The sequence below is a fragment of the Aphelocoma coerulescens genome, chromosome 2 (genome assembly GCF_041296385.1).
Source record: "Aphelocoma coerulescens isolate FSJ_1873_10779 chromosome 2, UR_Acoe_1.0, whole genome shotgun sequence".
NCBI lineage: Eukaryota > Metazoa > Chordata > Aves > Passeriformes > Corvidae > Aphelocoma > Aphelocoma coerulescens.
The window spans coordinates 157,211,752-157,226,694 of record NC_091015.1 but is presented as its reverse complement, the minus strand read 5'-3'; the positions used below and the strand labels follow the sequence as shown (position 1 = coordinate 157,226,694).

The following is a 14,943-nucleotide window of genomic DNA, read 5'->3' as shown; positions in this document are numbered from 1 at the left end:
CCATTATGCAAATGTTTAGTTAATGGACACAGCAGGAACCATACATGCAGATTTTTAGGGAAGGTGAAGATTAAGATTCACTTGAAATTGCAGTGAAACTTTATTAGTTGCGCAGTGAATTCTGAGCTAGTTCTGGCCACAATACTAGAACTATTCCTGAGAAAAATGTCATGAGGTACTTGTGACCACAGGTAGGTAAAACCTTTGTCATCAGCCACTCATGAGGAAACATGAGTATCCAAGAGGACATTGTCTAAAATAAGGCAGTGTGTTGGCCTTGGCTGTTGAGTCATCAGTATCACTTCCTGCAGCCCCTGCTTTTGCTCCGGGTATTTCTCAAGGGAGCACTGACTTAGTCTTTTTGATTCTTCTAGAATGAATAAGATATAGAATGAATAAGATACTGCTCCAGAGCAGTAATGATAAATATGTCCTGATTCTGAGGAATGTGCACTCCTTTTAGCACAAGTGTGCTAAATCTTCCATGAGATGCCTGCCTGATTAGTTTTTATATTTATTCGTCATGGCTTCACTGATTTGAAAATTTCAGAGTCTCTAGTTGTAAAATGGAGAATTCACAGGAAGAATCTGTTCAAGTGAGAGAGCAAGCTGTGTCAATGGCTCATGCCTCAGGGTACCACTGAAAGCTGTTGTATGTGGTTCTCTCTTGCCTTTTCTTTAATTCAGTATTTGCCTAGACATTTCTTTAATCACTCAAAATACTATGTCAAACTTCTCCAGCAGAGACAGATTCTCACCAGTTTCCAGTGGCATCCTTCTCAGCTACACTGAGGTTTGCTGCATTTGTAAAGTGCACCTTACAGAAAAAGAAAATAAAAACACCTGACCTCTGAATTTCTTTTTTTAAATATCATTGCAAAATTTCTGACGTCAGGCAATGAGACACAAATTACCCTGTGAACTGTTAACATATGCCTGTTTACATATGATATCTTATAGCCAAAGCAGATTAAGATTTGAAGGTTTAACTGCTGTTGAGTTTCCACTTCTGTGAATCATGCAGATCATACAGCTTATTCATCACAGGCACTTATTTTTATTCTTTAACTCTTTCAAGCTACTTCTCTCCAGAGCGGAGTTTAGGGGGAACATGGGGTGCATGGGAACAGAGAGGTCACAACTGCTTAACAAACCCCAAACTTCGCAAGTGAAAGAGCAAAGAGCTGCCATTAACTGCAGCCACCCCAGTGAATCAGTAGTGGTTTTTAACTTGCACCAGGTGAGCTGACAGGCACAGAAGCCTTCCCCAGTTGCCAAGGTTGGTCTGTCCTTCCACCTAGTTAAGTGCCAGCTGCAATGGATACTGATGGCCAACCCTGGAATATTCCAATTTAAGGAGGAAAATTACTTGTAAGAACCAATAAGAGAGAACCAGCCATGAAAAATTCAACAGGATGGCTCAAGTTCCAGGTTCAAAGGAAAAAAAAATCCTTCATCATACTAGGATTCTTTGGATGCTATGTTATAGTTTAAATTCAGAAATGCCAAATGTTTTGGTGAGAACTTCATTGATTTCAGTAAACACAGGCAGTTCATTCTAGCATTTGAATCAATGTGATGCATCACTGATTCTAATGGGACTCAAGTACTCTCACCAGCAACCCTGTCACAAGTGAATGAGTGTCTGTCTTTTTCTGGGTAAGATGGCCATATTTGAGAAGAGTAATCTCTACTGGTAAAAGAAAGAAATCTACCTCTATTTAAATACACATGCCTCTTCACCTCAGATGTGATTGTTATTAAAGCTAGGCAGGTGAGTGCTGCCAAAAATCAGTCCATTTCTTTCAGGTGAAAGCAAGAAGGATTTCAGAACTCAGGCTGCACTTCACTTGCTGTTCAGGTTCTCTGATTCACTGACACCACTTGGCTCAAGCTAGCAAAGGAGAGAAGGTATTTTGAAGCAGGAATATGAACATCCAAAAATACCTTTCCTCTTAGAGTGGCAATAAGTGACTGTTCGACTATTTGTTCTTTTCATTTAAAGTGTTGCTTCAGATTTGTTTGGGTTTTTTTTCTCCCAGCTGCATCATCTTAAGCAGGCAGTTCACCTTATTACCTCTGGATTAGCTAACACAGGCTGAGTGCAGCACTATGATGGGTCAAGCCTCTCTTTTTCACGTAGGACAAGGTGTAACCAAGACAGCAATCTCCCTCACAGCATTACTCACTGGAACATGAGGGCAATGAGCCATATCAGGAACTGCAGCAATCCAAGGCTGTACTGGTACAAATGCCACAGGTAGCAAACCAAACCTGCTGCCACCAGTTTGTTGGCAGGAATTAATCTGGGTATAATTTACCATTTATAATGTTATGTGTTATTGGAAGGCACATTCAAGCAACCCAGACACCTACACAAACCAAATTTGATGTGCAACACTTGTGGCCATGGAAAATGTATGTAAATCTTTGCATCTGAAAACTTGGGAGGCTGGTTATCACTAGGGATTGAATTAGATCCAAGAGGACAATGTTAATGCACCTCTGCCAGAAACTGCAGAGCTTGTTTTAACCAATGGAAGTTTCTGTTTCTGATTGTTCTGCTTAGAAATGGTCTGAGAGTAAATTTAACCACAAACTTAAAACAAAAAGGACATTCCCCCCCCCCCCTTTTTTTTTTTATATTACTGTTAACATCCTCCTTTGTGGTATTCAACTGAAAATTGGTGACCCACCTTAAAAACTATAGGTTTGAGACCTGAGGTGTCTTAAAAAGGATCTGATTTTACACATAAAAATACAAACAAGTACATACTGCTCAACCACTCCCAGTCTCTTTCAGCTATTTCAGCTGGGCTTCCATGGCAGAAGCACCCACGCTCACTGCTGAGTTGTGAAAAGATGGACCTCGGGGGTTAGACCTCATAATGAAAATTACCCATTAAGTGTTTTGAACACAAAAGCCCAGTGCAAGTAATAATGGTTCAGTTCTCGTTTTCAGCTATGAAATCAACAGATTAATATTCTTCAATTACAAAATAACTATTTTCAGCTTGAAGTGGTTTGTACTCTTAAGTGCAATTCTAGTTAATAATGGCTTGTGAAAGGAGAGCTGTTAGCAAACAGTAACCCAGAGTGAAAACCTTAGCATATGGGTACCTCAGCTATATTTTATATGAAATGTCAGATTGTAAATTCAGAAAAATTACATAGGAAAATACCATCTAGCCCACTAAGGATTCCAAAGCTCAAAGAAACCTGTATTTTCTGCTTACATATGCCAAGAGATAATTGCCACCTGACTGCCAAGGCAGCTCCTTTTACCTATGGCTATTTCTAACTCATGTATATAGTGCCTTATCTGCTAGATGTGTTCAGATCAGTTGAGGCAATAAATAGTGTCACAAAGTTTAAGTTCTTTTCTGGATCTGTGCCCAAAAGCATAGATGCCTGAATCTTATATAAAATGAGATTAACTGCTTTTCAATCCAAGGCATATGGTTACAATATATTTGTACTATTTACAATTTAGTTATTGGAATACCTCTGTAAATAACTGTAGTCTTCCAGCCTACAATATTAAGGTAAAGCCTTCTGGGACTCCCAAATGCAAAAAGCCTGAATCAAATGCTTCTGAATTTCAAAAGAAAAGCCTAGGTTAGGGCAGAGAGTTCAAAAATTGTAAGAACAAGGCCAAGATCCTCAAAGCTGAGTGGTTGTTTTCTGTGTCCACAAACAAGGTATAAGTGTACAACACTTTCTGAAAATTCATCTTTGAGGTTTGTGTTAAAACATGGGCATAGTCCCAAGCACTGAAAATCCTTGGTCACAGTGCCCTACTCCAAGTAGTCCCAGTAGTTACAGAGACAGTAACAGAACTATCTGCAATATAGAGCAACACATTCACCATTACATGCTGGCAGAATCTGCATCTCTAATATGCTGAAGAAACTAGAACACTGACAAGTTTAAATGTTGCAAAACATGCTTTATTTACCTAATGCAAGCTTTTAGAAATTCAGAAAGGTAGAAAAAACCCAAACAAGTTAAACTGGAATTCCTTATATTCCTGAGTTCAAAAAATGCTTTCAATTACAGTAGAGACCTACAACTTTGCTTATAAATGAAACATTTAACGATGATTTACCTATAAATGAAACACTTAACAAATAACAATCAGTTACACAACCTATGTAGAATCAGCAACTTATCTCACAAGACCTCTAATAACAAATTTTCTTTGTGGCAGTAGCATATCCAGCTCACGTGTCCAGTGTTGACCAGCTTTGTTTGTTCTGACTGTCAATCATTCTTTTAAGTGCTTCATCTAGCACAAGATCTGATCCTTTTACATCAACATGGCTACAGCCCATTTTAGGGCATCTGTTAAAAAGAAAAGAGAGACTTCATTAAATTGGAAGAACTGTATTTGTCAGATACAGGATTTTGCATAACATCTGCTAGCTAATTTTTTTACCTGGGATTCACTCTCTCTGTCAGTTCCTTGTTACCTCTTGTCCTGTTCACTAGCTTTGTGTGGGAAAAAATAAATCTATCTCAACTGGTGGGAATCATCAGCTGAAGGAAGGAAAGCAGGAGCACAGTGAGAGATGGAGCCTCTCACCTATAGATCACTCTCTTGCTTCATGCACACAAGCTGCCTGCATCAGCAATGATATCAGCACTGCACAGACACCTTTCTGTGTTGCTTTCTCTCTTTGCAGTCCTCTACAAACTGCAGGTAAATACCTCTTCCCTTACTAATCTGCAGTGGAGAAGTATAATCTTCACTGGCAGATAAATGGGGAAATTATTTTCTAAGGAAACAGATAAAAGGGAATAAGTCTTGCAACAACTGACTGGTGATTCAGTGGACTATCTCGTTGGTGTAAAAATCAACCTGACCTTTTATGAGCTATGAAAGCTCAGAAAGGAGAAATGGGGTCAAATTAACAGCCTCTAGATAATAATCAAATACAAAATGTCTTAAAACTACTTGAAACAGCCAGATAAAGACAGCGGGGTGAAAGATATTCAGAGACCAAAGGTCATTTTCCTTTGGCAGTGGCCCAAACATGCACAGATGGTACCTATAGTCAGAAGTAACACTTTTCCTGAATTTTTCCTCTCTTAGGAGTAACTTTTCTCTGAGGTGCTGAACTTATTTACACTCAGTGCTCATAACTTTTACTCCAGATTTGTCCACAGCTTACTGTGTTTGTCATAGATCAGTCATTTAATTGCTCTGTGCCTCAGTTTTCCCATTTATCACCTTAATCCAGCAAGAGCTTGCCAGATTAATGAATAACAAGTGCTCAGAAAGCTTCCCACATTTCCTGTAAGCATTAGTATGTCCTTTCAGGCAGTGGAAAATACTGAGCAAACCAAGAGACGTAAGAGTTGCCTCAAGGAGTGTGTGACAAGTCTATCAGCACAGGGCTGTGTGTACGTCAGCTGACAGGCTGGCAGGCAGGCACTGCACTGCCCAGGGCGCTGAAGGGATCCTGTGGATTCAAACTGGGAAGGACTTGGAGGAAACAGCCACTCTGTGTCTCCAGAGTGAGCAACAGCTCTGATTCCAGATTCAGGATGGTTAGGATCCCATAGCCATGCCCTGCTCTGCCAGGACACCTGCTCCCACAGGAATATCTCTGGCAGGAGCACAGCCCAGCAGCAATGCCTTGAGAATGGGATAATCAAATGGGGAACTTTTTGCAACAGCTGGCCTGTCTTACCACCACAGCAGATGATGGGTTTTCAAAAGTAACTGCATTTTCATGAGAAAGTTTAAAATCACAGTAGGTTGGTCAGACTGGGCAGAGAAAACCAAGGAGTCCTTCTTAATTTAATTACAGTGAAGATGTGGCATTGCTGTGTGTGTGCTTTTCTAGCACACGGGAATAACTGCTGTAAAAATGGTAAGGCTGCAAGCTAAAAGCTCAATATTAAGAACTGCCAGTGTTCAGACTGCACAAATAACTTCAATTTGGGTATAATAGCATTTAAAGCTATCTTATATGTGTTGTACAGCTGATATGATTTTTTTAACTCCAGAGTTTCTCTAATCTTCCATTTCTTAAAAGGTAAAATAAAATTCATGTGACTCTATTTGTTTTTCAGCAGTGCTGAAACTTTTGATCCACTACAACAATTTCTCCTAAATTGACATTCTTCTGATGGATTTAACAACACAAAGAAATATTTAGTTCAGTTCCATATCAGAGAAGGTATTCTTGTCATGGTTTTGGGCTGTTGAGCACATGCTTTTTAGCCTCTCCCTATCCTCCAGAACACTCACTTTCCTCCAACTTGAGAGCTATTTCCCAACTCCTGTTCATTTTTCCAGCCAAGTCTCTGTCCATCCATGTTGCTGGTTTTGTTGTTATTCCCAGGATATTGCACCCATTCCACATTTTTCCCTAGACTTCATAACACAAGTAAGGTACTTCCATCTTGTTCTTAAAACTGTCTTGACACTGAGGTAGTGGCTGGGTTTCCCAGCTGATGCTTGGTTTTATAGCAGTGCTTTCCTGTAGCAGGGAAGGAGCATGGAATAAAACCTCCTGCTCCACTTTTGTAATCCCCAAGGAGGACTGTGTAGAGCCTAAGAGAAATGCCAGAGCAACAGACGGAGGAAATAAGCTGCCTGTGGCATTATCTTTAGGGAAATCAGGTTGCTGGTCCCTGACAGACCTTCCTGAGAAAACTGCACATTTATTAAGAAGTCCACAACTGGTAAGTTTCCATGAAATCATCAGCCCCAGAACATGAGGCTCTAGCATTAATGGTGTAAAAACAAATGTGAAATCAATGATGAAATTATATGTCCTCTCAACTTGCTCTAAAAAGCGTTAGTGTTCAAGCCTCTTTTCTTTTTTGTCTTTTTTTTTATTATATTTTTCTTTAAATCATTCTAATTTTCAAATTTACTGTGGAGAATTTGAGGTTTAAAAATTCAACTGTTACATCTTTTCTTTCAAAAAAATATGTCCCATGTGGAAAAGTGACAGACTGCTTTGGTGATATAAGGAAAGAATTATTTAACTGCATCATAGTAGAAACTGAACTGCACTATCTGATCACATTCTTAAATTCTGTTCTACCTAAAATTTTGTAGTTTATTATTTCTCACTTTAACACTCAGTTGTTTTCATATTTCTTAGCTGTATTGGAATATAACTGCAAAAAAAGGTGCACGGAGGAAATTTTTTTTCATTAACTTCAAGGCTTGCTACATAAGCAGTGGGAACAAAATCAACAACTAGGTTTTAGGAAACTGAAGTCTCTCTTTGTTGGTCATGGCTATATGAAATCTTCTTACTTCTGTTGTGCAGTTACAAGTAGCTGTAACTTACCCACACAATTCCTGAATATTTCCTTACACATTGTTTTCATTAAAAAGAAAAGCTCCTTCATGTGTCTAGTACTAATGAGGAGACTTGGGCAGACACTGAGGTTTTACTTCCTGCAGCCTTGCCAATCCAAATACCTTTCCTAGAACAAGTGGAGTAAAATTCCACTTACACAGCAAAGCAAACAGCTTTTCCACACATTCTTTTTCACTTACCGGACGTTTTTCTTTTTCTGCTTTTGAGTCTGGATCATTTCTAGAATGGCATCTTCTTCATAACTATGTCCACAGACTTTGTTTCGCACTGGCCTCTTCATTGTCATCTGTATTCAGTAAGAATTGATTTAAAGGAACGGATAATGCCCATGAAAATGCTTCTTCTGAGATTTTATGTGAAACAATGGGAAGTGTGTTTGCCATTCATACATGGCATTCCATGTATGGAATTAACAGCATGAGGTCCTGCATGGTAAGATGCATTCCTACTTACATGGGTTTTTTTCCCAAGCAACATTGTTCTTCTCTGATAATGCTTAAAATTTATACTATTTTGTTGTTAAATATATTGTTGCTTAACAGGTACTGCATATTTGTAATAAAAAACAATGAAGAATATGAAATAACTATTTCCTTATTAGTTACTGTAGCAGTGATACATACCTGGGTAATGGGACAAATAAAGTTCATCTGACTCCGAGTCACAGCTATATCTTCATCAATTTCTTCAATGGTATCATTACCATGATCTAATTTATGACAAAGTAGAATGGAAAAAAAGAAAAAAAAATTATTTCATATTTAACATAGATTGCCAATACTTAAAATAAGCTAATAAAATCCAACATTTGCCAAGGACTATCTCACAGTGATATATAAAATGCCATAGCACATTTCTGCACCAGTCCATGAACAAGACTGCAAAAAATACTGTACGATAATGTCTTGTAGAAAATGTGGATTTTTATATTGTAACCACTTTGTGTTTTTGTGTGGCTATGAACAGCCAATGCTCGAAAGAAAGGCTGGGAAGGAGAGCAGTCTGGCCTGAAGATATGCATAACCTTTGGTATTTACTATTCAACTTCACCAAAGCCCAGAAACACACAGATGAGTCCCCAAAACCTAAGAAAGGATGAGGTAGAGCAGATCTGGCAGTCCTACCCTCAATATCAGTTTGTGTTTGAGTGTTGTAAGTGGGCTTGCTGTATAGCCTGTACATACTGTATACACTTAAAAAGGAATTTGTACTGTTTATCATAATGCATCATTTATAAAGTGATGTTGCTGTATTTTGGTAAGACTATAATTAGTGAAAAACAAAAGCCAAAAGTGTTATGGACAATAGAAATGCTATTGAAGCAACCTTAAGGAGGAGGGGCAGAATGAAATACTGACAATTCCCAGAAAACACCCAATGGCCCAATGCCAGGGAATGAAGGGCAGATAAACAAGAATAAATCTACCTAGAGCTGGAGGAGGTGCAGGCCTCCACCTTTACCAGAAGAAAGCAAGGTATAAGCAACTCTGTGCTCCCAGGGGCACACCAACTAGTGTTCCATGCAGAAATTAATTAGCCAGAGTCGAAAGCTGAGACATAGGAGCAGCTAACGAAGAGACAAATATAGATATATATATAGATATATATGTATTTATCTAGAGAGAGGGAGCTAAGTATAGCCATAATGAAATGTATATATGTTGTTTTATTTTCTAGGTTTGCTCTGTTATTGTAAATCTAGGCTTTTAGTTGAATGCATTTGTTAATCTTTTAATCTTATCTGGTAATAACAGCAAACTTAACACCTGCCATAGCTTTCCATTCCTTTGGGGTACTTCTGCAATGCCTTTGCAGCAGGGCCCTGGGGTGCAGTCCTCAAGGTGTCCCAAGCAAAGAGAACATTTTTCTCTCTAGCTGCACTCCAAGGGAGGAGTGAGAAACACAAGTGAACACAGAGAGTTTAGAATTCGTGATTTGCCTTCTACAACATCTCAGCTTGGTTCCCTGTGCTGCTGTTGTACACTATCAGCCAATCTTTGCATCCCTGGTATTCAGTCTTCCACATCTATTAAGGACCAGTGTTTCCTAACTTATGGTCAGTCCTGCGTGCCTGTGTGATACCATCACCTTCCGGATGATACCAGCAGACATCACCCGTGGAGCAACCAAAACCTCTCACACCCAGCCTAGACGGAGCTCGCTGCCCTGTGAGCCAGCACAGCTCTGGCTGGGGGACTCTTGGCATTGATGTTGCAGCCACTGATCCACCACAGCACCTCTTGGTATGCCAGGCCTATTTCCAGATCTTTCCTTCCTTCTTAATAGAGCTTGCTCTTCTTTCCATTTCAATATTCCAAGCATTCAGGAATGTTTCTGACCCAGGTGCTCTAACCCCAGGTACTGGGGTTGGAACTAGATGACCTGTAAGGTCCCTTCCAACCCAAACCATCTTATGATTCTACTCCTGTGAATACCACGGGAATACTCAGGCAATCATCAAGAATATTTCTGTGTCTTCTACTAAGGTCTCATTCAATCAACAGGGTGTGGATTCTGGGGAAAAGGAGCTCAAATGTCCAATGTCAATCATAATTTCAAGGCTTTGATCTCCAAGAATATTAACATATCTTCATCAAATACTGACCACTTAACAAAGGCAAACACTTGCAAATCAGAAGGAAAAAGTGGGCACAATTTAACTGTAAATACCAAAACTGCAATGATATCGACACCAGAAATGCACTTGCATTAGTCACCAGTTTTCAGAAAAAAACTCTTGTCACATATTATTCTTAGATTGCTCATAAATATGGTTTATTCTATCATAAGCACACAGTAGTTGAAGACAGTAAAACTTTTGGAGGGAAAAAGGTTTTTTTAATTAAGCTTTTGAAACACAAAGCAATGGGTGAAATCCCACTAAGACAGCAAGGCTAAGCAATATTGGAATTATTGGTAGGTGGCAGCTTTGACATGGGCTGTTTTACTCAAATATCATAGTGATTTTTTTTTCTGTAAGTAATGCCAATAAAGAACAAGAGATTCAGAATGTCCTTAAATTCATGTATCTGCAAATTTTGACATACTGCAGCTCTAATCTTTCCTGTGGAAAACATCAAATTTTTCTGTGTTGTACTTTGTTTCAACCCATGAACTTGGCATGTAATTCCAGTGTACCAGGGCATAACATCAGTCAATAACATTAGAAAGAATCAGTAATAGCAAGATCTAGGACATGCAATTGCTTACAAAAGATGATTTTTTAAAAAAATCAATATGTAGGTAACAAGGAAGGTAGCTGAAGTTTTAAAATGTGGGGCTTGTGCCTGTGACTTTTCTTCTCAAGCCCAACACTCTTAAGTTATGCATGTAAGTGGCTTTTTCTGGAAGAGTATTCACCTGTGCAGCACCTTCTGACTTTACTAAAGAGTCACCACTTCCCTCATCACTTCTGTGTATGCTTACTTAGGTACAGACACAAAAATTTAGCAGACTGTGGTGAAGCATCCAAGTTCAAAAATATGAGCTCAAGCTTGGGTACTGGTGCTTGAGCTGCCCCTGAAGGCCTCAGGTCTCAAAATTATGTGAGCTAAATCCCAGGCTGGGGTAATTTTTTCCCATACTGGCTTTGGAGGTGATTCAGATGCCTCATTTAAAGGTTGAAATTTCTTGAGTTGAGACCTAGTCCTTGTAGGTGGGGTATATTAATCTTCTTGGTTTCAAACTGTCCTCTTGCTGCAAGCTTATCTTAAATACTTCAGCTTGCACTTCATTTGCAACGATTTTGTATACAGTCTATCATAGTGGAGCCCTGGCTTCTAGAGGTGATCACTGTCCAAATGAATCATTATTTAAAGTATTTCCTTTTCATAAGCAGCTAATATTTTTTAAAACAAATATGCAAGACGGGGATGATGCAAGTAATACCTCAAGCATGTCAATAGCAAATTAGCATAAATCAGATAAACCACCCACAGATTTGTTGTTATTGCTTGATGTTCTACATTACAGGAGAAGAAAAGAAAGTAACTTTTTTCAGTAACAGTAAATTTTGCAGAGATTACACAAGACACACATACATCCTAAACTGGTCACTAAGATGCTCTAAACTGTAGATCTACATCTATCTGTAGACTCATATTGGAAGATGTTTTCATTAAGGTCAAAGGGATTTTTTTACCAAATGAAATGTATAAAAATTTGGAGGATCTAAATTGCAAGCCTGACTATTCTACAGAAAGAAATAAAAACACTGAATCATACATATTTCAGCTAAGTTTAGATTATATTTTTATAAAATTGAATTTTCCTCGCAAATTAAAGCCAGACACAGAAAACATTAAGTTATTGTTCCCGAAATTGAGATGTTGTCTTAAGTAACAGAAGTGCATACATCTATTTTGGTAGTCTGAGAGATCACATTTTAAGTGCCTTAACAGTTTCTAGTTTTCCATTCCAGCCAACTGAAACATGTTATGAGTATTAGTAACACATTTTCTATCTGGCTATCCCAGCAATGATGTTTACAGCTGTTGCAATGAAACTGCATTCTTATAAAGATATCTATTTTTGGTAACATATCATAATGAATTTTGCAACTGCCAACTGTTTTTTTTTACTTATTCAATTTTAATTAAAAGCTGGTATTAATTTATATCTCTATCACTTTCATCTCTTGATAATATTGTGACTAACATGCCTTAGCTCAGTTTTTACTTACTCTGCTGAGAGAGACTGAGAACTTTTAGGCCAACTTTTAAAAATAGGAAAACCATAGTGCAGAGACATTAACTGCTGAATTGTAAATGATACTAAGCATAGATAATACACATGTTAAAAAAAAACAGGAGAGGAAAGATCCTCTCCATTGCCATTGTTATTTCTACAACCAAGAGACCACTGTCTGCTCACTGCTCCCAGTGTCAGCAATGCCCTCTCCCCAATTTCTGTTTCTCTAACCTGATTCTCAGTGAGTACATCTTGCAATGTAAACTCAGTTGACTTCTTTCCTTTTGTGCTGGGCTGTTCTGCCTTCTCACCTGCCACAGTCAGACACTAATCCTGGGTATCAAAGGGTAACGTTAAGCATGTGGGATTGAGTCTTTGTAAGCATGAGCCACCAGACAGACAAGGTCTTGGCTCCCAAGAGTGTCTATTGTACTGCTGACTCCATAGAAATAACAGCAACTCATCCAGGCTGGGAAAAATCCTATCTCTGAGAGCTCCAAGAAAAACATGAATGTTATGAGGGCAAGTCGGATGCCAAGTGTTTCTGCCAGCAGGGCACAGAAAATAATGAAAGGGGGAGGTGAAGGACATCATCACATCCAAAAGTTGTGCTCTAACAGTCAGAGCCATTTGGGGTGAGGAAGGGCCAGGGCCAAGTCTAAAGAAAGGACCTGACACTGCTGAGACCACCATGGGTAATGCTTGAAAGTGGGTCAGCATGCCCATCACTGCTCTGAATTTGGGATAGCCTTCAGTCCAGGAAAGCAGACCAAAACAACTGTCCAATGTCCTTCCTGAGGGATGGATCTGCAGTAAATGCTGTAGGACAAGTGAAAGAAGAGGGGAAGCAGAGAGTAATACCTTCCTGGCAAACTCTCCCAGTCTAGCAATTTGTGACCAAGGACTTCCTGAGTCAGAGTTAATACCTTCATGCTTAATAAGCCCAGGAGTTTTCCTTCAATGAATTTATCTAAACTTGGAGAGGGGAATTTCAGCCAGGACCTTTCAGCTTGATTAGAGACAGTTATCTTTGCTAGAAAGATTAGCAACAGTTTAATTTTCCTTGAAAATTACCACAGAGGCTGCAGGTTACAGTTTAATTTGATTTTTAAGAGGGAAAGTAAGGTGTGCAAGCTACAGCTGCAGTCAAACAGTTCAAAGGCTTTCTGCTTTTTGCCAGAGGCATGCGATAGTTTAATCTGCCAACCAAGTCAAACTAGGCTTTGCATTGAAGTACATTACAATTTGATTACTTGCTGGTGTTGCAATACAAAGTTGATCTGAGGAAGGTGGCCTCTAACACGTTGCTCCAGATTGCAATTGCAAATTTACTTGCTCCTGCCCAGGCCAAGCAACTTGCTGGTAATTTATTGCCAAGTTCTTTGTATGTGCCCTGTTTGACAGATACTTGTGTAAAAAGTACATGGACATGCAGCTGGCCAATCAAAAATAAAATGACAATCCTGTAAATATAAGCCATTCTTATTTTCCTGGAGAGTGAAATACAAATTAGGTGAATGAATTAGCAAATTTTTAGTTCCTTTACATAATAGTGGGGAAGGAAAGGATAGTGTCTTGCACCAGGCAGCAACCCTCTAAAAACTCCTTTAATGCCGTCAAATTCACAGCACTTGTGTATTTTTAAAGTATTTTGTCCCACTCAGCTACAGGTCTTTTAAAATACACTATTCTAAATGGAAGTACTGTTCCCATTTTACCCTTTCACTACTGGGTAGACCTGCTTGATGCCAGTTTTCCAGAATGGACTTAAAATTAAGAGAAACTGTGATTTGATGGAAATGTTATTGGACAACTCTTACAGAAACGTAAGTGAAGGAGATTGAAAGACGCAGCTAGATAAAATTTGCTGTTTAATATATTAATAATAAAATGTGACTTCAGATCCTAGGGGAAAAAAACCAACAAAAACTCCAGAGGTGCCCTGCGAAACCTTCAACTCACACTTATCAATGTGAGAAGACATCAACTTTGCCTTTAGATTCTGGGAAATTCAGACTGTTGTGCAGTGGGAGCTGTGTCTCTAGAATAGAAAGGATATCTTTGATTATAAACCACACAACTCAAACAATTTGGTAGGCAGAGAGGCAGCTTTCTTGCTCCCTCTGTTATTGCAAAGAAACGTGAGAAATCCACACTTCAAGGACCTTGGACGACATTTTAAACTGCAGTTTCCTCATTGCTGCTGCCTGGACTCAATCTGAAGAAGCTGCTGGGGGAGATGAAGATTATCTAAAAAGATGTCATGAAGGCTCATCAGTAAGCTCAGAGGAACTGCTATTTCTGGAAAACCTAAGGTGGTCATATTCTTCCATCTTAACTACTATCACCCACGATGACATGTAAACTTAGGAAGCAAGTTAAGCACCAAAGACTTGCTGAATTAAACCAAACTTATAAACAGACTGCTTAAATGACCAGGAAGCTCTAGGTCTACATAAAAGTGTGCCAGGCATGTGACAATGGAGCACCAATATTAAGGATGCCACAGTATGAGCAAAGCAAGATGAAAACTGGAATATCTTATGAGGAAAAAATATATCAGACACAAGCTACTAAATTGCAAATATATGTAAAGAACATTTTTATTACTTGGGCTTTTTCCTGCTCTTCAGAAGAAAAAAGGCAGAGCAATCACTGCTTCATGCAGTATAATGTATAAAGGCAATTTCCATGCTTAGAGAGAGAGCATCATTTCATGTATCACAGATGAGAAGAGTATCACACATATTTAAAAAATGAAGAAATTCACTCCAGGGACATGAAAGAAAAAGTTGCAAAAGATGCAACCAGGAAAAAAAAAAGCTTACCATTTCATTAGAAGAAGATGAACCACTTTCCATTACTAACATTGTGGTCAGAATCTGGAATGTCACTGATGCAATGC

The 14,943-nt window shown here is 38.8% G+C and overlaps 1 protein-coding gene across 1 annotated transcript in view; it reads right to left on the bottom strand.

The window, feature by feature from the left end:
• Positions 1-3,928: 3,928 nt before the first annotated feature.
• The window catches only part of NSMCE2 (NSE2 (MMS21) homolog, SMC5-SMC6 complex SUMO ligase), a 133,001-nt gene continuing 121,986 nt past the window's right edge, over positions 3,929-14,943 (bottom strand). The window contains exons 5-7 of the mRNA XM_069005473.1: positions 7,973-8,058; positions 7,529-7,635; positions 3,929-4,344 (exon numbers count right to left, since the gene is read on the bottom strand). Coding sequence (XP_068861574.1) covers positions 4,224-4,344; positions 7,529-7,635; positions 7,973-8,058 — 314 coding nt within the window. The 3' untranslated portion in view covers positions 3,929-4,223. The remainder of the gene's footprint in view (positions 4,345-7,528; positions 7,636-7,972; positions 8,059-14,943) is intronic.